The sequence below is a fragment of the Trichoderma reesei genome (genome assembly GCF_000167675.1).
Source record: "Trichoderma reesei QM6a unplaced genomic scaffold TRIREscaffold_7, whole genome shotgun sequence".
NCBI lineage: Eukaryota > Fungi > Ascomycota > Sordariomycetes > Hypocreales > Hypocreaceae > Trichoderma > Trichoderma reesei.
The window spans coordinates 20,855-40,525 of record NW_006711154.1 but is presented as its reverse complement, the minus strand read 5'-3'; the positions used below and the strand labels follow the sequence as shown (position 1 = coordinate 40,525).

The window sequence follows — 19,671 nt, the reverse complement described above, 5'->3', positions numbered from 1 at the left end:
TGTATCGCTCGCAGTTGGCTACATAAGGTATTAGGCACTCAAGATTGAATGATCAATTGATGCAATTAAAGGTATATGTTTCATCTCATTTCTTGGGAGGCATCTCCCTTTTCCGTGTTGTGCCCTGGAGGCTCATCACCAGCTGTGTTCGAGCCAAAAGACTCCGGCCACGTTGGCCTACCCAAGGTATCTCATGCCACGCCTCCGTCCATACCATCCCAGCTCATGCGGGACAAACGGGTCGTCGATTGCATATCCGTATGCCTTGCGTTGCAAAATAGAAGAAAAGCATCATTCGTTTAAACGTAGCCCTTGCGCGCGCCCTGGAAGAAGAACCGAACAACAAACACCTGCAGCGCCCCCATGCAGATGATGAGAGCAATCTGGATCATGCTAAAGTTGACAATGCGCTTCTCCGTGCTCGCCACGGTGCTGAAGTTGCGGTTCTCTCGTGTTCGGAAGTACTTTTGGTTTCGTGAAATGGTCGACAGCTGGCCCGAGATCTTGTAGATGGATTCTTCCAGGATAGACGTCTGTTCCGGTGATGAGCCCTGCTTGGAGGGGAGCTGTGCGGTTCGAGACTCGTTTTCGACCTAGACGAAAGAGGTACTTATTAGTCTCTTAGGATCCCTTGTTTCCACCGTTCGCTTGTACTGACAGCAATCTCAAAGTCGACGAATTTCTCGGCAAAGGTGCTCATCTCGTTGTCGAAGCAGAACGAGTACTCGCCAACCTGCTGCGCGGTGAAGACAAAGTCGCCCTGTCGCTCCTTTTCGCCCTGCAGGATCACCTTGCCGCCGGGGCCCTCGACGATGTAGTCGACATCGAATGAACCACCCGATTGCACCTAATGCGCGCGGTTAGTCAGTACATGTGTGAAGCAAGTACAGCATGATTGCTGCTACAGTAATGGGGGGCGCCACCCACAGCAAAGTAAAAGGCAATCTTCTCGTTCGGGTTCTTGGTGGCCGCGTAGAAGCAGGCCCTTTCGTTGGCGGTCAGCTTGTAGGTCAATGCCGTGGCGGCGACATTGGAGGCCATCAAGGCCATCAGGCCAGCTACCAGCGTTGGCAGTCTCATCGTGTGGTTGTGCAGGTCGGCGTTGTCGAGGGCTGGATCAGGATCAGGGAGGCGTGTGAATGGGACACACTGGCCCGAGTCTTGGTGTTGAAGCCCACCAGCCACTCGTCACCAGCCACTCTCTGGTCCCCAAGCAACGGCTACTTGACAAGCCACATGTACTGTACATGTGCATATCTAGCTGTCTCGGCACGGAATTTCGCGACCCCGCCCCCTGAACCCGCCCGCCTTCTGCCTGCTGGAGCCGCTGCATTGATGCCTACCTTCCCCTACCTTGCCTACCTATCCCGCTAAGAGCTCCAGCGTTGGATCGCCTGTAATAACGCCCACGGCAAGCGGCGTGTGGGGATAGGTCGGGGGATAGGTCGGGATACGTACCGCTCCAGCCACAGCTGAGACACCGCTATATTATTGGCGTGATCCCGCGCCCAGTTTGTTGTTATCCGTGTTATAGTGACGTCGATTGTACATTCACGAGCTGTCCACCTCTGCTTCTCTCCTCCACTTCCGTGACATGGCCATGAGGTGACGAGACTCATTTTCTAGCTTCAACATCTTTGGTACCGCGCATCTGCTACTTCACAACCCCTCTTTGGCTATCATTCCAAGCGCCCTGCTCCTCCCAGCGACCCCTCGCCGTCTGACCTTGCGGGGGTGGAAGCTGGCCTCTTTGGCATCATGGCCATCCAAAGGAGCGTCGCAAATGCGTCCTCGGTCGCAATAAGGATAGGAGCCCTTCTTTTCTTCCGTGCTGTACGTGATAGTCTCTCCCCTTCTTCCGTGGGATGTAGGTGACATTGTGTTCTGAGCTGACGCCACATGTAGTTTCCCGTAAGTTATCGCCGCCTGCTCGTCCTGAGACCGTGAAAGTAAGTAAGCATAACATGCATGCCTAACCACATCATAGGCGCGATTGCCGTCTATCATCTTTGCTCTGTTTGCCATCTATATTCCTGCGTTCTTGACGAGTTACTTTTCTCCGCCGGAGCTTGAAGTTGTGGATGATGAGGTCGACATCACGGTCAAGGAAACCGTAGTCACGCCGGATGATGAACCGGACCAGGAGCTGGTCGCGGATGAGGTCGACGTGAAGGAGACGATTTCCTTTTCCGAAAAGGACGTGCCGGCTTGGAAGATCATCTTCTACGGCGCCCCCAGTGCAAAGCGGCCCTTGAGCTCCCTGCTGAGCTTTCTCATCAACCTGGTATTCGTGGCCCTTACGGCCGATGCCTTGTACCGCGCCCGCTGGTACTATCCTGCCGACGACCTGTCTTTTGTGCGCCTCGGCTATGTCTCTCACAACGAGGCCAACTTTCTCATCCGCGAGCCCGACCAGGCCAAGATGCCCGTCACTTTCCAGATTCGGCACTACAACGGTCTCATCTGGCAGTCCGTCGGCAGCGTCAAGGCCACCTCTAACGAGACAGACTTCACCAGTGTTCTCACCATTCCGCTCCTGAGCTACACGGAGCAGCAAAAGTATGAGTGGCGGACCTCGAACAATCACACGGGCGAGCTGACTGCGGCGCCCCAGCCTGGCAAGATGCCAACTCAGAACGGAGGCAAATACACCTTCTTGTCCACGTCTTGCATCCTGCCGCGGTTCCCTTACTCGCCCTTTGATCATCCGCTGGCAATTCCAGGTCTGCGGAATCTTGCCAAGAGGCTCCCTGAGCTGAGTGCGCAGTTTATGCTCTTCCTGGGCGACTTCATCTACGTCGATGTTCCCGAGCGCTTTGGAAAGTCGGTCGATGAATATCGCATGCAATACCGACAGGTATACGCCTCTCCGGACTGGCCCCCCGTTGGCCAAAACTTGAGCTGGATCCATGTCCTGGACGATCACGAGATTGCCAATGTAAACTCCCTCCCCCTTCACTGAACTCACTGAACACCAAGTCAGCCTCGATATCGTATCGACTAACAACGGCTTCGCACAGGATTGGGATGCCAACAGCACCGGCGTGTACCAGAACGCTGTAGACCCCTGGCACATCTACCAGGCTCAAATCAACCCTCCGCGAGCTGTGGCCGCTGGTACGACGAGCGAGCGTCGACGCGGCGCCACGTGGTTTGAGTTTGTGCAGGGCCCGGCGAGCTTCTTCATGCTCGACACCCGCAGCTATCGCTCCAGCAACTCGCTACCCTTTAATGCGACGGAGAAGACGATGCTCGGCGCCGATCAGCTGGCTGACTTTCTGGCTTGGCTCGCCCGACCCGAGCCCAAGGGCGTGAGGTGGAAGTTTGTCGCCTCTTCCATCCCTTTCACGAAGAACTGGCCCGTGAACGTGAAGGACACCTGGGGCGGATTCTTGGTCGAGAGAAAGAAGATACTCGAAGCCATGTGGGATGTCGCGGCCCGCGGGATCGGCGTCGTCATCTTGTCCGGCGACAGGCACGAATTTGCCGCAACCAAGTTCCCGCCCCCTCCAGAGTCCGACTGGCCCGAGGAGTCGACCGTCTACGAGTTTTCCACCAGTCCGCTCAACCAGTTTGCTTCTCCAATTCCTTCGTACAGCCAGGTGGACGAGGAAGATGTCTTGATTCAGTAAGTCTGGGCCCTATATGCTCATCAAAATCGGCCAGTCATCCTGACCGCGTTTATAGATACCATCACTCCGGCATGTCCAAGTTTGGCTCCTTCACTATTGAAGAGGAAGACGGCGAGAGCAAGCTTCTTTACCGCCTCTTCATCAGCGGCGACGAAAAGTGGAACACGACCATCACAGCTCCGCCGGTTCCTCCTGAGGAGGTGAAGCATGCTTCTTCGGGGTCCTTTTGGGATAGGCTCAGGGGTTGGTAAGCCCGTTATGTAACAAAGTAACACCTTGGAGTTTGTTTGGCTCACTGCCGGTATGAATTTTGGGTGTCATTTTTGGTCGATGGTATGGGACAAGTATCTACATACGCTGGAGTCTACTTGCAGGGAAAGTCGGGTATGGACAGGTTGTTCGTTTGGTTTTCTTGGGATGAAGACAGGGCCATGTCAACGTGTCTTGGTTGGTTTCCATTATGCTGACAATTGTGAGATAAGGGACATTGTTATTCTATCGAGTTTATATATAGCTAGGTATGCAAAGAGTGGGACGCTTGTCACTCAGAATGGAACACTGTTTCTTGATTATCTTGACACTCATGGACATTGAGACAGGGATCCATTCTCCATTACCGTCGCATCGTGGCCTCACTTTCTCGACACCACGTCCTGGAACCAGTCGAACACAACCTGGTTCTGAAGCACAGCCGCGCCGATGGAGCAATGCTCTCCCGCCCCGTCCTCGGCTGAAAACAAGTGATATGTCGCCAGCTCTCCAACCTCGTCCGCAAGCCCCTTTGCCTGCCCAGGCAACAACTCGTCATTCTCCGCGTCCGCCACGAAGAACGGCACCCCAATATGGCGGACGGCGTCGCCCAGCTTGAAGTCGAGGCACTTGGTCGCCCACTCAAACGGCGACTTGAGGTTAAAGGCCCACAGACCCTGCTCAACGGCCCAGCGAAAAGGGGTCGGCGCGCCGGGCCTCGACAGGGCTGATCTGACGGCCTGATCAAAGGCCTCCTTGTTGCCATTCTGAAACAGGGCGAGCAGCTCCGGAGGGAACTTTTCGAGCACCCCTGCGCCAAAGTCGCTGACGCCGTCGATGGCCATGACGGCGGCGATGCGAGGCTCGGAGCGCGGTTCCATGGCGGCGGCGGCGCGGGCAGCGAGGAAGCCGCCCAGGGAGTATCCCCAGAGGCCTAGGGCGTCGGGCTGGACGTCGTCTCGCGTCAGGGCGTAGTCGATGACGACGGAGACGACGCGTTCCCACTGGTGGATGAAGCCGAGGTTCTGCTCGCGGCGAACGGTGGGCTGGCCCGGTCCTTCGTACGTGATGACGTTGATGCCCCGCGAGAGGGCGGCCTCGGCGGCAACATGATACAGCTCCTCCTGCGAGCCGTCGTAGCCGTTGCACATGATGACGGTGGGATGCCGGCCGGGCCGTCCGCAGCCGTAGAAGATGACGGGGACGCGGAACTCCCCCCCTTCGGCCCGGAGGTCGGCCCTCACGCCCGGCACGGGGAGCAGCGCAAGCGCCTTGTCAAAGGCCGCCCTGTGCTCCGTCCAGGTGGTTTTGATGCGCTCGTCGTCCCAGTTGCCATGCAGGAAGAACTCTGCCGAGCGGAGATAGGTGGCCTCGCGGAAGTAGGCGTTTCTGGCGGAGACGGGGAACTTGTTGGGGTCGATGGTCGCGGCCTGCTTGCGCACGCGGAGGGCGAGGGAGTGGAAGGCAGCGTAGTAGCTCTCGAAGTCGCCGGGGAGGATGGCTGCTGCGGCGGTGAGGACCTCGCCTATGTCGGCGCCTTGGTAGGGCGCTATGGAGACGGCGCGGAGGATTTCGAAGTGGAAGCTTGGGTCGGGGCTGAGACGGAGCATGGGGGAGGGTTGGGGCTTGCTTTGTTCTGTCATTTTTTTCTTTTCTTTTTTGGATGGTGTATGATGAGGGATGTGTTGACTTTGAGGAGTGGTGATGCTGAGGAAGAGGGCGATACGATGGTTGAGAATTGTATATGTGGATTTGTAGGGAGTTGATGTAAGTCTAGCCAATGGTTGAGAAGAAGCTTTCTGTACTGTATCTCTGTTCGACAAGAGACTCATGGATGGAGAGAATCGAGCGTTTATATACAACTCTCATGCGTTGCCTGAAGCTACTTCTTACAATGATCAAGTAACATCCTAGACCCCCCCGTGTAAGTCCGTCTTGCCAATTTCTCGTTGCCTCGCATTCGCAACGAATCCGAAGACCCAGCCCTATGCATCAGCCAACATAGTATAGAGCTTCGGTAGTTCTAGAGAGTACCAGACGCAAGAAGCTCTGTCTCGTCGGCAGTCAATGTTGGTTGTTATTGATTCGATCTCGGGCTATTACTTCGGAACGAAGCCGAAGAACGACGCCAATCAGCTGAGCGAAAGCGAGCTGAATGAGGTTGTTGTTTCGTTTCGCCTGAGGCTAGACCCGATGTAGAAGACCGAGAGCGAACGTCCCACCCTGGAGAAGGAAGCCTTTTGGCAAAGCGAGAACGAAGAGACTGGATTGTTTAATATGCGGGTTTCTATATAGTATGGCGTGCATTGTAAAGACGAGTCAATGTGCATGATTGATCCGCTTGCAAGTGCCGTCCCAACACAAGGGGCTTGATTGAAACCCCGTGGCTTCTCCTGGGCACTTTATATAAGTACTAAGGTATCAGAGAGAGGGCCATCATCTTCGCTCTACCACAACACAACATTTGCACAGAGCACACAATAATCAATTCAACCTCCCTTCACGGTCGAATTCATACAATTTGGAGACCCGGTTCGACTCACTCATTACGACAATGGCAAGATCCTCCCCGTCTCAACCACCCGCATCGGCCACTCCACCATTCTCCGCCATTTGGCCGGCAAGTTGGCGGCAATGCCCTTGACCTCCATCTTGCCCACATCGCCAACCCACCACAGCTTTTCAATCACGAGAATCGAGAAATAGTACGCCAGAATCACCATGGCCCTCGGCCGCACCTCCGAGGTGAGCTCCAGGAACTTCTTCTTCACCGCCATGGGGAAGATGACCATCCTCCGCCTCGCATCATCCACGTCGTAAACGCCGTCCCTGGGGTGCAGCAGGTGCAGGACGCCTCCAATGTAGCTCAGCGTCGTCTCGTACGCGTCCCGGATCTCCACGTCCCACGGCTCGGCCACCAGGTCCTCGGCATCCCGCTCGAGGAGAAACTCCAGGCCCCGCCGGTGCGCCTCGCCGAACTTGGCCTGCGCGTCGTAGATGGCGGGCGAGCTCTTCATCATGCCCGACACGATGGACTCGGGGTGCGCCATGATGATGCCCCAGGCCTTGTTGAACAGTGCTTGCGTCGTCCCCGTTATCAGGATCCACTCGAGGGGGGGAGTGTACGGCTCGCGGCTCCGGAAGCGCAGCGTTGCAAAGGTGCTGATGCGCAGCATGTGGGACGTGAGGCATACGACTTCAAAGTTGGACTCGTTGAGCTCACTGACTTCCCTCTGATGCTCGTGGACAGCCATTGCGAGGTAGCGCCTATGCACGTCGAGCCCGTCAAAGGAGTCGTCGATGTGGCAGATGAGCGAGTGGATGGCCGCGAGAGCATAGATGGCATACAGCAGGGCCTCCGAGTCCAGGGCCATCTTGGGGATCTTTTTGGCAAAGACGCTGAACGTCTTGTCATCGATGGGGAGCGAGGGCCCCGTCTCGGTGAGATAGAGGTGCATCAGCCTCGTCTCCAGCAACCGTCGCTGCTTCGTCTCGATAGCATCTTCGTCCAGCGGATCCACGGCCGACAGAGGCGAGTGCTTGGCTGAACCGGTCTCGGAAGTCCTCGATTCGCCAGCCGGGGCCACACTGAAGGACTTCGGGGAGGTCTCTTCCTCCCTATTCTTCTGCGGGAGGCGATCATAGATGCACTTGGCCCGGTGGCGCTCGCAGTGCTGGCAGACGGGCTTTGCCTCGTTACACTTGACCCGCCGAGTGCGACACCGCTGGCAGCCGTACCTCGACTTCTTGTGGTTGAGCTTGGGCACTCGAAAGGCGCCATCGGCCGGGTTGCCACCGAGTGAGTACTGTCCGAACATGGTCTGCTGTGAAGCCTCCTGAAAAGGGGGAGAACGCGATGATGGGTCTGAAGATGCTCGGTTATATTGCAACGCAGAGCCAAGCCTGTCCTGACAACACCGGCAATTAAAATGCACTATCCAGCAGCCTTACAGCGAATCAATCAATGAATGGATTATTCCAGAGCCTCGCTCCTCACGCCCAGCCAGTCGAGCAGATGGTGTTGGTGAGAGTAGAATGTAGTGACGGCCGCCTGCACCGGCGGTGCCCCGCAAAAAGCCGAGTGCGCACGGAGCTGTGAGGCGTATAAGTTGATGCGACAAGGCGGACATAAGCAAGCTGGAGGAGCACTGCTGTATGTAGATGATGGCCAACAAGCCAGAGTCGATGGTGAACTGTGCTGTCTGGTCCGGAAACGGCGTAGCCTTGCCTAATATCAAAGCCGCCTCATGCTGGGGATGGACTGGACATCATGCAATTCTGTAGGATTCAAACGAGTTGACAGGCCAAAGAAGACAATCGACGGGCTGCTGCTTTAGCCAGAACTCGGCCTGCCTCAAAAAGGAACCCTGGAGATTAGTACTACCTTACTTTAGGATACGTACCGTCGACCCACCTGTAAGCTCTCTCAGCGGGGCATTTCACCGCCTTCCCCAATGCGAGGGACCTGCAGGAGGAAAAAAATATGCTGGGCACGGCAGAATTCAGTCGCATCTTTTGACTTTTTCGGATTTCTCCAGCAAAAGAGCATCATCAATCCATCCCATCTGCTTTCCATCCAGCACAAACCGGAGTTCAAACACAATGGCTGGAATGACAAACAAGAAGCGGCGCAACGACAACAAGTCACATCGCCCGAACAAGAAGCAGCGAAAAGCGCAAGCCTACAACAGCGACTCCGAGCCGGAAGAGGAGCAGCAGCAGCAGCAGCAGCAGCAGGCCTTTGACCCCGTCAACCTGCTGGATTCCGACGACGACATTCACAATGCGCCCGCGGACGATGGTGCTGGTGCCGACGAGGACTCTTCTTCGAGCTCTGACGAGGAGGCGCCTGTAGAGAAGACGAAGAAGGCAGTTGCCAAAAAGTCAAAGTCCAAAAAATCAGAGTCAGAGCCGGAAACTGCACAGCAGGAGGACGACGACGATGATGATGAAGAGGGACAAGATGAAGCAGGAGAGGGCGAGTCGGACGACGACGACGACGATGACGACGAGTTTGACCTTGGCGTAGACGCACCAAAGACAAAGTCAAAACGAAACGACCCGACGGCCTTCGCGACGTCGCTCTCCAAGATTCTGTCAACCAAGCTATCCGCATCAAAACGGTCCGACCCCGTGCTCTCCCGGAGCGCCGCCGCGCACGAAGCCTCCAAGGCCGCCGTGGACATTGCCCTCGAGGCCAAGGCCCGCAGGAAGCTCAAGGAGCAGAAGAGGGTCGCGCTGGAAAAGGGCCGCGTCAAGGACGTCCTGGTGGCGTCGGTGGACGAGTCGGGCGAGCCGGAGATGACCACGTCGGAGATCCTGGCCATTGAGAAGACGCTGCGCAAGACGGCGCAGAGGGGTGTCATTCGCATGTTCAACGCCGTACGCGCTGCTCAGGTGCAGGCGGCGGAGGCGGAGAGGGCGGCGAGAAAGGAGGGCATCATTGGTGCCAAGTCAAGGGAGGAGAAGGTCAACGAGATGAGCAAAAAGGGTTTCTTGGATTTGATTGCTTCGGGGGGTGGCGGCTTGAAGAAGACGCCGTTGGAAGAGGCGTAGGGCTAGTTTCATCATTGGGGTTTCGTGCTTGTCTTTTGCTCATGTTTTTTACTTTGTTTCCATATGTACCTATTCTATCCGGGGAGCGAAGTTCGGCCTGTCTTCAGATCTACACATCACTAGGTATACAATATTCCATCCCAAAGATACCCCCTCCTTTGGGCAAGAATGCTTGCGCCCAACCCCAAGGCTCGCCGACCCAATCCGCCAACTTCTATTTTGTCCAATCGTATAAATACAGGGTGTCATTTCTTTTGTTCTTTTTTCCCCAGTTGCCGGCATCTGACATGCCGTAATCACTACCAACCACCTCCCGCACAATCACTGAAAATCGCTCGCTTGCAGGTTTCTCGTCATCGAAGGCAACCTCACGACCAGGCCGTCCAGCTCCTTGGTCATCTTCACCTGGCACCCCAGACGGCTGGTCTCGGTCAGCCCAAAGGCGAGGTCCAGCATGTCGTTCTCGTCGTCCTCGGGCTCGGGCATCTTGTCGTAGTAGTCCTCCGACTCGACAATGACATGGCAGGTCGAGCAGGCGCAGGAGCCCCCGCAGGCGCCCTCCATCTCCAGGTCGTTGGCCTGCGCAATGTCGAGCAGGTTGTCGCCGGCCGAAACGGCGAACTTGTGCTCTTCGCCTTCCTTGTCGATGAATGTGACCCAGAGCCTGCGTTTGGATATTAGCCACATCTGTTCTTTTTCCTCGCTGGCATTTGAAGTGGAGAGGCTGGTTTTGCTGCTCACTCTTCACCGGGCTTTGGCGGGGTGACATGGCCATGCCGCCTCTGGGGGGTTGTAGAGAATGCGCGGCGGCTCGGGAGCAATTGGGAAGAGGGAAGAGCTCTTGGAAGAGGCGCGCATATCCTCAAAGCATTCGGCGAGGCAGTCAGGCCTCTGCTCGGCGCAATCGTAGAGAGACTTGGACGGCATCCGGCTTGCGATAGCCTCGCAAGGCCTCGTGAGAGCGTCCTGGAGGTCGACATGTGGAGTGCTTGACCGGGATTCGGCGGCAGAAAGAAAAAATATATATATATATAGTCAGATCAAGTGAGACAGTGTCGAGTGGCTGTCGTCGCAGTATGGAATTGGCCTGGGCTGAACAATCGCCAGTTGCCCAGAGACAAGGTCTCAGCAGTTTTATGACTGCCTCAGGTAGTGGAATCACGAAGAGCAAAGCCGGACGTGCTCGTTAATAAACCGCCTCCGGTTCGCTGGACGCTCGCAACTCCGAAGCTCTGCAAGTCTACGGTGGGAATAGCCGCGATAAGGATGCTTATCGGCTGCACGATGCATCTACCGGGGGAGGCACCGCAGCAAGCAGTCTGTCAATGTACTTTGTACCTCAGCTTCCCACCTGAGCTCTGCGTTGCCAATGACTGCATTTTTATCTCGAGTACCACCACAGGAGCCCAACTCGGGTTGAAAAGAAGACGTCCAAGAGGCAGAGATCCGGCATCTCTCTCCTCTATCCTCCCCCCCAATCATACCATGTCATACACAAAGGAGCACGTCGTCAACCCCTTGCGGCCGTACCACCGGCCTCCCACCATCGAGGAGCGGGCTGAGCCGGTATCGATCCCGAGCTCGAATCCCTTCTCTGGCGGCAACAGCTACGATGTGGCGAGCGGCGCCAAGTACGCCTCCAAGGCCAAGAACATGCTCAATGACCTCGACTACAAGGAGCTCATGTCCGATTCGCCGTCGGTCGTCGAGAGCGCCCGGGAGCTCGTTGACGAGCTGATATGGAAGTACATGTCCGTCTTGCTTGGGCAGCCTTTCGAGGTTGCCAAGATGATCCTGCAGGTCCGGGATCAGGATGAAAAGGCTGCCCTCACGGTGGCTGCAGAGCCAGAGACGCCTGTTGCCCCCCCTCAGGTACCAAGTCGAGCTGGTTCGGCATTCGAGGTAAGCATTCATGTAGCCTTGCACATCTAGCTATACACCACTCTTGTCGCTTGTCTTTTCTTATCGGAGCTAATGCGGCAATCATCATAGGGAGAGGATTCCGAAAATGATGAGCCGGCATACTTCACAACAAGCGACCCCGCCATACCGAATCCCTGGGGTTCGAACCAGCCCCCGGCGGAGAGACGACCCAGCACTCGACGGGCAGAGTCTCCTCTCCAATCTCCGACGACGCCCAAGAAGGTGCCCGCTGTTCCGGAGCACTTTTTGAATCTTCGTCGCCCCGACGCTGTTCTTGACGTCATTGGGCAGCTATGGCAGAGAGACGGCGCATGGGGGGTCTGGAAGGGTGCAAACGCGACCTTTCTATACACCGTCTTACAGTCTCTACTGGAGAATTGGTCAAGAAGTTTCCTGAGTGCTGTCCTCAATGTGCCCGACCTGGGGGTCAGGGACAACATCGACCGTCTGGTGGATATTGCATCTCCGTATCCTTGGGCTTCACTCTTTGTGGCTGCCGCCGCCGCCGTCACAACCAGCCTTGCACTGGCGCCTCTCGATCTCGTCCGCACGAGGTATGTGACACATGTTCAGGGGCTACTGAATCTCGCAGGCTGACTTGACAACAGGTTGATCCTCACAAACCCCTTCAAGGGCCAGCGAAGGACCATCGCAAGCCTTCGAGCCCTGCCATCCTACTACTGCCCTCCCAGCATTGTCGTCCCCACCATTCTGCACTCCCTCGTCAACCCCATCTTCACCCTCTCTACCCCCTTGGCGCTGAAGACCAAGTTCATGCTCACAAGCGAAATTGCGCCCATGACGTTCTCCGCTGCCAAGTTCTTTGCCTCGTCGGTGGGAATTCTGATCAAGCTACCCCTGGAGACCGTCCTCCGCCGAGGCCAGCTCTCTGTGCTCTCCGAACCTGAGTATCTGGAAGCTCTCAATGACGACGAACCAGCACTCGAAACCATCGTGCCCATTGGCAAGTACTATGGTACTTTTGGCACTATGTACCATATTGTCACCGAGGAGGGTGCTCGAGAGATTCCACCCAAGCCCGTGTTGAGCAAACGCGGCAAAGTCAAGACCAAGAACCTCCAGCCAACATACAAGAAGGGTCAGGGTGTGGAAGGTCTTTTGAGGGGCTGGCGAATTGGCTGGTGGGGCTTGGTCGGCCTTTGGATGGCTAATATGGTTGGGCACGGAGGTGACGGCGAGTTCTAAACGACCAGGCAAAGATAGGAGGAGCCGAAATGGCATGTATACCAGTGAGGGCAAAAGGGAAAAATGGAAAAGGGGGGGGAAAGGATGGAGAGATATTGGCACACCCATCTCCCGAGGACGACAGGACGAGGAAGAAGAAGAAGAAGAAGAAGAAAAATCTCCGCTTCGACGACTTTTATGATGGAACGATAACATCATGATTATACGTTCATTTATACGCATACACGACCGGCTGCGAACACCATCCCTTCTTTCTTTGTTTTAGAGAGCAGAGCATTTAGTACTACTTGGTTGCCTGATTTAGGATGTTTGCTCTGTAGCTGTTATAGCGTTGAATGGATGCAATGACAATGGCAAACAGTAACATTACGATATGACTTTTAAAAAATCTCAACTGTGATCAGGCCTGTAGCTCTTTGAGGGCACTGGAAGGTATCCAGATCCATTGATCTGTCCCCTCTTCTGACACCATGAAGGACGACTAGGAGGCTCAACCGATGCAAGAATATCAAAGCAGCGCATGCCCATCAAGGCTCAGTAACAGAAGTCAGTATAATTGATTTTCTGCTGCTGCTGGAAATCTCAACAAGAGCCACTCAAGCATAAATTTGAACTTGACATCGCTCGATTAATGCAACTATTGGTGTCGCTTTGAAGCCCCGAGTACATACCTAAGGCAGGTGTAGCCCGACATACAATTGTCGTCACGTGAGCAGGCGTTCACCTGCTGATCCTCCCGCCTCTTGTCTGCCCTTTCCTCTGCACTTTCCCTTCATCATATATCAAAGGCATGCCCAAGCTGGCCCTCCGAATGCGATTAGGGGAACCGAATTGACCGCTGCGACTCAAATCAAGTGTCTGATTGATTTCGGCGACATGTCTTGATCTCGGATGAGAAGAGCCATTCGAACCGCTGCATCACGAGGGGGCGCGCGCGCCGCATCCACGCAACAAGCGCGCAACGGAAGGATCCAGAGGTGAAATGGCGACGCCCGCAGAGCCTTCCAAGATGGCGGACCGACCGACTGCCGCCGAACCCGTTGTGCGGAAATTCAAGGCCTCCGAGCTGCCTTTGCCGTCGGCCACTCGAGCGGCGATCGAGTCCCTGGCGCATAGCTTCAAGAAAGAAGGGGCGTACGACTCCATAAGGAAGCAAGTTTGGGACAAGTTTGCAGCCAGTGTACGCATACCAACCGAGTTTTGAAGCACTACCTTGCTGTTGCTAACCTTGTCTTTCTTCCAGGACTACGAGGCCCAAGTTACAAAGGCCATTCTCGAGGTTGCGGAGCAAGAAGTCGAGCGCAATCCTCATCAGCTTCTCACGCTTGACCCCAGAAAGGCCGCCGCTTTGATTGATGGCGCGCTGGAACGATCAGGAGTCTACGACAAGGCGAAAGACGTCATTGGGGAGCTGATTGACGTGGCCGCAATCGAGCGAAGCATCAGGGAGACCAGGCGAGCCGAAATTGGCGCGGAACTCGCCGACGAAGAGCAGAAGCGCGGCGCCAAGACGGACGAAGAGTATGCTGCCGACACCGCCGCCAAGCAAGCCGAGCGCGAAAGGGTGCGAGAGGAGCTCAGGCGAAAGGAGGCGGCCATTGAAGAGGAGAAGAAGCGTATCGCCAGGGAAGAGCGCCGACGGGAAGAAAAGGAGCGAGAGAAGGCCGAACTCAAACGCCAGGAAGAAAGGGACGAGCGCCGCAGAAAGCGCGAGCAAGAGCGCGAGGAGAGAGAGCGACAGCGCGACTTGGAGCGTGAGCAGAGGCATAAGGACCGAGAGAAGCGGGAGAAGGATCGCGACGACGACCGGGATCGCGATCGAGACCGAGGTCGTGACAGGAGCAGGGACAGGACTCGTGACCGAGATCGTGATCGCGATCGGGACAGGGACCGAGACCGAGACCGAGATCGCGACCGTGACCGTGACCGCGAAAACGGAAGCGCCCGCAAGGAAAAGGTGGCTCTGTCTGAGGAGATGAAGGAGAAGTTGTCCAAGGAGGAACACGAGCGACTGGAACAAGAGGCTTTAGCCGATTTATTGCGTGAAAGCAGCAAGTCGACCCGCATCAAGCTGGAAATGGACATTGATACTACACTGGCCCCTCCCCCGAGGAAGATTGGTCCAGCCTCAGCTATCAACCCGATTCGACGAGACTCTTCCAAGACTGCGGAGTCTAGGAAACCAATCGAAAGGAGGGACTCGAGGTCGTCTATCGACCCGAAGCCAGCGGGACTCAAAGAGGAGCGCCGTTCTAGCCGAAGCGTATCACGAACTCATGACAGAGACCACGACAAAGATCAAGACAGGGATAGGGACCGAAGTCGTATACGGGACGCTGATGAGCGGCGCCGCCGTGATCACCGTTCAGATTCACCAAGACGCGATCGGAGTCGCTCCCGAATCAGAGATAGAAGGGATAGAAGCCGTTCGAGGCTACGCAGAGACAGGAGTCGATCTCGGCGGCGGAGGGATGACAGACGGGACCGAAGTCGCTCGAGGGCCAGGCGGGACCGATCTATTGCTAGAAGCACTTCGCGCCGGCGACTTCGAAGTCGGTCACGGCCTCGATCTGCGCGACGCGAGAGGAGCCGCTCACGACTCAAGACTGATCGCCGGGACCGTAGTAGGGACCGCAGTCGCGATCGCCGAGAACGTTCGCGGTCTCACGGGCGCGCCGATCGACGAGACAGGAGCCGGTCCCGGGCTCGACGACAACGCAGCCGGTCGAGGGACAGTCGCCGCGGGGGAGCAGATTCCTACTATCCTCCCAGGTCCGACGCACGTTCCCCGCGTCGCCGCAGCCGCGAACGATCCGCCGATAGAGACAAGGATCGCAAAGACCGCGACCGGGACAGGGAACGAGACCGCACGAGCGACCGACGCAGCCGTTCACGCTCTCGACCCGGCTCGTCGACCCTGCCGCTCGCGGCATCCAAAGACGAGCTGGAAGAGTGGAAGCTCGAGGAAGTCAAGAAGCGGGAGAAGGAGGCCAAGGCTTACCTGGCGGCTCAGAAGGACGCCAGAGAAAAGGGCCTGCCGATCCCCGGCGTGGACGACAGGAAGACTAGTAGTGGTGAGAGAACACTTGCGAGCACGCGACAGAGCATAAAAGGTGATGGACAGGGAGTTGACAGATATGCCCCCGGAGGCCGCGACGAGAGACTTAGGAGCAGATCGCGGAGCAACAGCCGCGATAGGGCCCGATACCGCGAACGAGACAGAGACAGCGTCAGAGACAGAGACCGCGAGCGTGAGCGGGACCGGGACCGGGACCGCCGAGCACCCCGCGATAGAGACCGAGACCGGGACCGAGACCGGGATAGAGACCGAGATCGAGACCGCCCTCGTCCTCGCAGAGACCACAGCCGGGACAGAGATCGCGACCGCGACGACGATCGGGACAGAGACAGAGACCGCCGCGCCAGAAGAGACCGCAGCCTGTCCCCCCGCCGCGACAGACATCGCAGCCGGAGCCGCCGTCGGAGTCGAAGTCGATGAGGAGGTTCGTCATTGGGAGAAATGGAGCGGCGCTCATGTTCAATGTTCTTTTTTTCTTTACCTCATTCAGTGTGCGCGCGCGTCTAGTATACCTAAACAGTTTAGAGGGTTATGGAATGGTAATGCTGAATGGCTTCATCAACAAACCTAAAGACAAGATACCCTCGATCATGAATGGGAAAGAGGTTCGGTACGGAAAGGAAATTGGGAGGGACCTGCTTCGCCAGGTCTTAGTCACTACGGTTAGATACTTTTGAAGACGATATTGCCGCGCAACAGGGGTTATTCATATGATTTCATATGAGATCCTTCACGTATTTTGACCATGCTTAACCATGTTTCCCAGTCATCACAGCGTCAACGCACATGGCATCATATTTCTCTATTGATCTTTCTTGCACTCATTATAAACATCCATCATTCATGTCCATGCCTGCCATGTCTGTCGTGCCACGAGGAAGCCAGCATCCGCCTCCCCCGTTCGCTCATGGTCAACTCCAGTACCACCATTACTGCCACCAATGAGGACAGGCCAACCACGACCGCTCTCTTAGACCTCATTGCACTGTTCCCGCCATTCATCGAAAGAAACTCGTTGATCCAGGCAAGTGATGCTGTACCAAGGCTGGCGAGTTGGTCATAGCCAAGGGAGTAATATGTGAGTCCGGCAAGGGCGATGATGTAGCCCACAGTCTGAAGGAAGGTGATTTGGGTAGACCAGATGAGAACAGAGGCGATAACAAGCAGGATACTCTTGAAGATGCCTGTAAGAGTCATGACTAGGCCCGAGGTCTTGCCAATCTGAGGACCTACGTTAGCGCTTGGCATGACTACTAATACAGAGATGTAACGGGACAAGCCTACCAGAAACACGCTGGCAACATTGAGGACAAAGGCAATGGAGGCGTTGAGGAACAGCATTCCAAATCCGGCATTGACGGCGTCGTCCCACCTGAACCTGGGCAATTCGCTAACGAGAGCGATGAGGAAATTCATCACAGCACAGACTGGTGCATAGTAGTAGAGACTGACGAGGGGGTCCATGTTGAGGCCCTCGCCGCTGAGCATGACTTGTATCATGACCACGCGAACGGCTTCGAAGCAAGTGCCCCCAATCTGGAAGAAGAAGCCGATCCATGAAAACTGAATTTCTCCAAAGCTGGAGATGGCAACGCCAAGCACGATGACCAAGACGTTGATGAACTTGGACAAGCTCGGTTCAGCAACGCCCCAGGACCAAGAGGCGAATAGCACAGCAACGGGTGACGCGGCCTTGAGCATCTGAATGAATGAGACGGAGAGGTAGAGGTACACGACATTTGAGCAGATGAGAGAGCCGGAGTACAGCAGGCCGATGGGAAGGATGGTGCGGAGGTAGAGGCGGCCGTTGACGAGAATGTTGCGGCGGGAATCGAGGAGCGTCGTCGTGCGAGCGAGGATTTGAGTTGCAATGGTGGCATAGATGAGATGCCAGCATGTAAGTAGAATGGCTGTTCAGGCGTCAGTACATGACGATGCCGTATAAGAAAGAGTGCTGCTTGCTTCGGAGGCTGGGCGACGAGAGTACGACTTACGGTATTCTATAGTCTTTTGTTAGCTTCTCTCGTCCGTCAATTCAGAAGTGCATCCCTGTCCCTGGAATCTGTAAAACTTACTAAATCCAGCAGTGTCTAAAAGCCACTTGTTGAAGATGATGGTTACATTCGAAAAGAACATCCAATTTCTACATGCAAGTCAGCACTCAGATTGTGTACTCACACACTGCAGCCGCATCCGCCCGCTCCAGTGCGCAGTCGGACAAGAATCTCTTACACAATATACGCCCAGACGGGTACCTGGACCTTGATGGAGGGCACGGCCTCCATCATGGGCAGTAAGCCGCGATTTCCATTCGAAACGGTCATGGCCGGCTTGCCGCTGGCAGCTGTGAAGCTTCTGCGGCTTTTGAAGAGGCGACCGTTTGAGACGCGCTGTTGCCTGGTTCCGCCAGGAGAAAAACCGGAGGGATGAGAACAGATATACGATGTCTTGTCTGTTGGCCCTTCTCTCGAACTCGACTGACAGCGCTGCGCAGCTTCCGGACCCTGCCGCCGCTAGGGTCGCACGGCGCAAGAAGTGGTCAACCGCCGTCTACTGCAAATCGAGATGCGAAAAAAGCAGCAGGGATATTTGTCCGCTTCTCCAGTTGGTATGCCGAATGACCAGAGGGCCAAAATAGCTGCGATTGGTATCGATTGGTGCTTGTTCGTCGCCTTCTGCTGCTGCTTCTGTTGTGCAGAGCTACCGGGGTGTCGCGATTCCGGTCAAGATCACCAGTGCCAAGACTGAGGCGCCAGCTCCGGGGAAAAAACGTCGGGCGAGCTGGAGTCGATGATGCAGTTCTGTTCGGCTGGACCAAAAAGAAAAAAAGAGAGAAATCGAGATCAGTACAGAGCAGAAGCTCAGAAAATGCCAAATCCAAATGCGCTGAAAAAGACCAAAAACCGAAGATGACAATGGTTTTCTCGTGAAAAGAGCGTAACAAGACAGAGGCAGGAAAAGGAATGAAGAAGCAGGCGAGAGAGCTGGCCTGACAAAAGATAAAAGCGCCGAGGAAGGAAAGCTCGGGCAGGCAGGTGCCAAGTGGAGGGGTAGGGAAAGAACACTTACTTGTATGAACAGTCGATGGCATGGCAGGAGCGTCCAACGGCCAATCCAGACCAGCGGCACGCCGGCAAAGTTAAAGCCACCGGCGAGCACTGCTACCTTGCGCCTGCCGTGCTTGCCACATGTGGTTGGCATGGAAGGAGCTCTCCGAGTCGCCAGAGGCTTGTTTGGATGCCCCAGCAAGGGAATGGATGCGGTTTGGCAGGCGCAAAAGTGTCTCTGCGCCTGCCGCAGCAGCACGCTTACCTAGCAGTTCGGGTACCTTATACGAAGTATCGCTTGGGACCACGCGCGCTTGCTGGAGGCGTAGAAGCTGTCAAGCAGTACTTTGCAATTTTGTTACGCACTTCTGTTACGCACTTCCACGTTTGCTCGAACTGGCGGTGGAAAGAAATGAATGCAAGGGAAGGAAAGCCCGAGGGTTGGAAGAAGGCACCTGTGGATATACATACGTCTACAGTGGTGATGGCAACCGCACTGCATTGAGGGCGTTGCGTTCTGCCGGCAAGGCATGGATAATACCGTTAATGAGGCCTGTGTTCTTCATTCATCCGCCTCCACGGAATCAATATTGCAACCGTATTGAGACACTTGCATCCAAACTGCCTTTCCTCGCCTCTTGCATTTTGCCGACTCACTGGCAGTCCGCTACGGATGGCCTCCGCTCTATTACAAGATCCAGGCAAATGAAACAATGACCAAAGTCGGTGTCACTCAGACGGTATCAGTACCCGTTCTTCGCAACAAGTTTACGTACCGGGAGACGGAAGACGCCCGATATGGTGCTAGCGGCCTCTTGCTCTCAGCCATCCATATCCACCGTCGAATAGCTTCGCCTCGTATCAACCCAAGCCTGTGTAAGTAGGTAGGCAGGGAGGGAGTTGGCAGCAGTCTGCGGATAGGAGGGGCGCGTCATGCGCCTTGTTGCAGTGAGCGAGAAGTGGCCTAATCTGCTGCCAC

The 19,671-nt window shown here is 55.8% G+C and overlaps 9 protein-coding genes across 9 annotated transcripts; 4 read left to right on the top strand and 5 right to left on the bottom strand.

Annotated features, from left to right (window-relative positions):
• Positions 1-153: 153 nt before the first annotated feature.
• On the bottom strand, positions 154-1,080 carry TRIREDRAFT_121292 (uncharacterized protein; the record flags this gene model as incomplete). The annotated part of the gene is made up of 3 exons (XM_006964383.1): positions 154-593; positions 659-847; positions 928-1,080. The coding sequence occupies 3 exons, from the start codon at positions 1,078-1,080 to the stop codon at positions 300-302; spliced, it is 636 nt and encodes a 211-aa protein (XP_006964445.1). The 3' UTR covers positions 154-299.
• A 541-nt stretch (positions 1,081-1,621) lies between these two features.
• On the top strand, positions 1,622-3,883 carry TRIREDRAFT_76954 (uncharacterized protein; the record flags this gene model as incomplete). The annotated part of the gene is made up of 5 exons (XM_006964565.1): positions 1,622-1,833; positions 1,906-1,911; positions 1,988-2,938; positions 3,021-3,628; positions 3,688-3,883. The coding sequence occupies exons 1-5, from the start codon at positions 1,759-1,761 to the stop codon at positions 3,881-3,883; spliced, it is 1,836 nt and encodes a 611-aa protein (XP_006964627.1). The 5' UTR covers positions 1,622-1,758.
• Positions 3,884-4,264: 381 nt separating this feature from the next.
• Positions 4,265-5,491, bottom strand: TRIREDRAFT_60163 (uncharacterized protein; the record flags this gene model as incomplete). The annotated part of the gene is made up of 1 exon (XM_006964382.1): positions 4,265-5,491. The coding sequence occupies one exon, from the start codon at positions 5,489-5,491 to the stop codon at positions 4,265-4,267; it is 1,227 nt and encodes a 408-aa protein (XP_006964444.1).
• Positions 5,492-6,427: 936 nt separating this feature from the next.
• TRIREDRAFT_60215 (uncharacterized protein) lies at positions 6,428-7,699 on the bottom strand (the record flags this gene model as incomplete). Its single annotated transcript, XM_006964381.1, has 1 exon — positions 6,428-7,699. One exon carries the CDS (start codon positions 7,697-7,699, stop codon positions 6,428-6,430), a length of 1,272 nt encoding a protein of 423 aa, XP_006964443.1.
• A 793-nt stretch (positions 7,700-8,492) lies between these two features.
• On the top strand, positions 8,493-9,437 carry TRIREDRAFT_60300 (uncharacterized protein; the record flags this gene model as incomplete). The annotated part of the gene is made up of 1 exon (XM_006964564.1): positions 8,493-9,437. One exon carries the CDS (start codon positions 8,493-8,495, stop codon positions 9,435-9,437), a length of 945 nt encoding a protein of 314 aa, XP_006964626.1.
• Positions 9,438-9,758: 321 nt separating this feature from the next.
• On the bottom strand, positions 9,759-10,417 carry TRIREDRAFT_60406 (uncharacterized protein; the record flags this gene model as incomplete). Its single annotated transcript, XM_006964380.1, has 2 exons — positions 9,759-10,101; positions 10,179-10,417. 2 exons carry the CDS (start codon positions 10,415-10,417, stop codon positions 9,759-9,761), a joined length of 582 nt encoding a protein of 193 aa, XP_006964442.1.
• Positions 10,418-10,876: 459 nt separating this feature from the next.
• On the top strand, positions 10,877-12,868 carry TRIREDRAFT_22050 (uncharacterized protein). Its single transcript, XM_006964330.1, has 3 exons — positions 10,877-11,339; positions 11,430-11,914; positions 11,969-12,868. Exons 1-3 carry the CDS (start codon positions 10,923-10,925, stop codon positions 12,564-12,566), a joined length of 1,500 nt encoding a protein of 499 aa, XP_006964392.1. The 5' UTR covers positions 10,877-10,922; the 3' UTR covers positions 12,567-12,868.
• Positions 12,869-13,370: 502 nt separating this feature from the next.
• TRIREDRAFT_121289 (uncharacterized protein) lies at positions 13,371-16,065 on the top strand (the record flags this gene model as incomplete). The annotated part of the gene is made up of 2 exons (XM_006964563.1): positions 13,371-13,746; positions 13,810-16,065. Exons 1-2 carry the CDS (start codon positions 13,549-13,551, stop codon positions 16,063-16,065), a joined length of 2,454 nt encoding a protein of 817 aa, XP_006964625.1. The 5' UTR covers positions 13,371-13,548.
• Positions 16,066-16,482: 417 nt separating this feature from the next.
• Positions 16,483-18,617, bottom strand: TRIREDRAFT_76949 (uncharacterized protein; the record flags this gene model as incomplete). The annotated part of the gene is made up of 5 exons (XM_006964379.1): positions 17,878-18,617; positions 17,721-17,788; positions 17,640-17,645; positions 16,930-17,555; positions 16,483-16,866 (listed from the first exon to the last, which is right to left on the bottom strand). Exons 1-5 carry the CDS (start codon positions 17,967-17,969, stop codon positions 16,483-16,485), a joined length of 1,176 nt encoding a protein of 391 aa, XP_006964441.1. The 5' UTR covers positions 17,970-18,617.
• Positions 18,618-19,671: the final 1,054 nt, after the last annotated feature.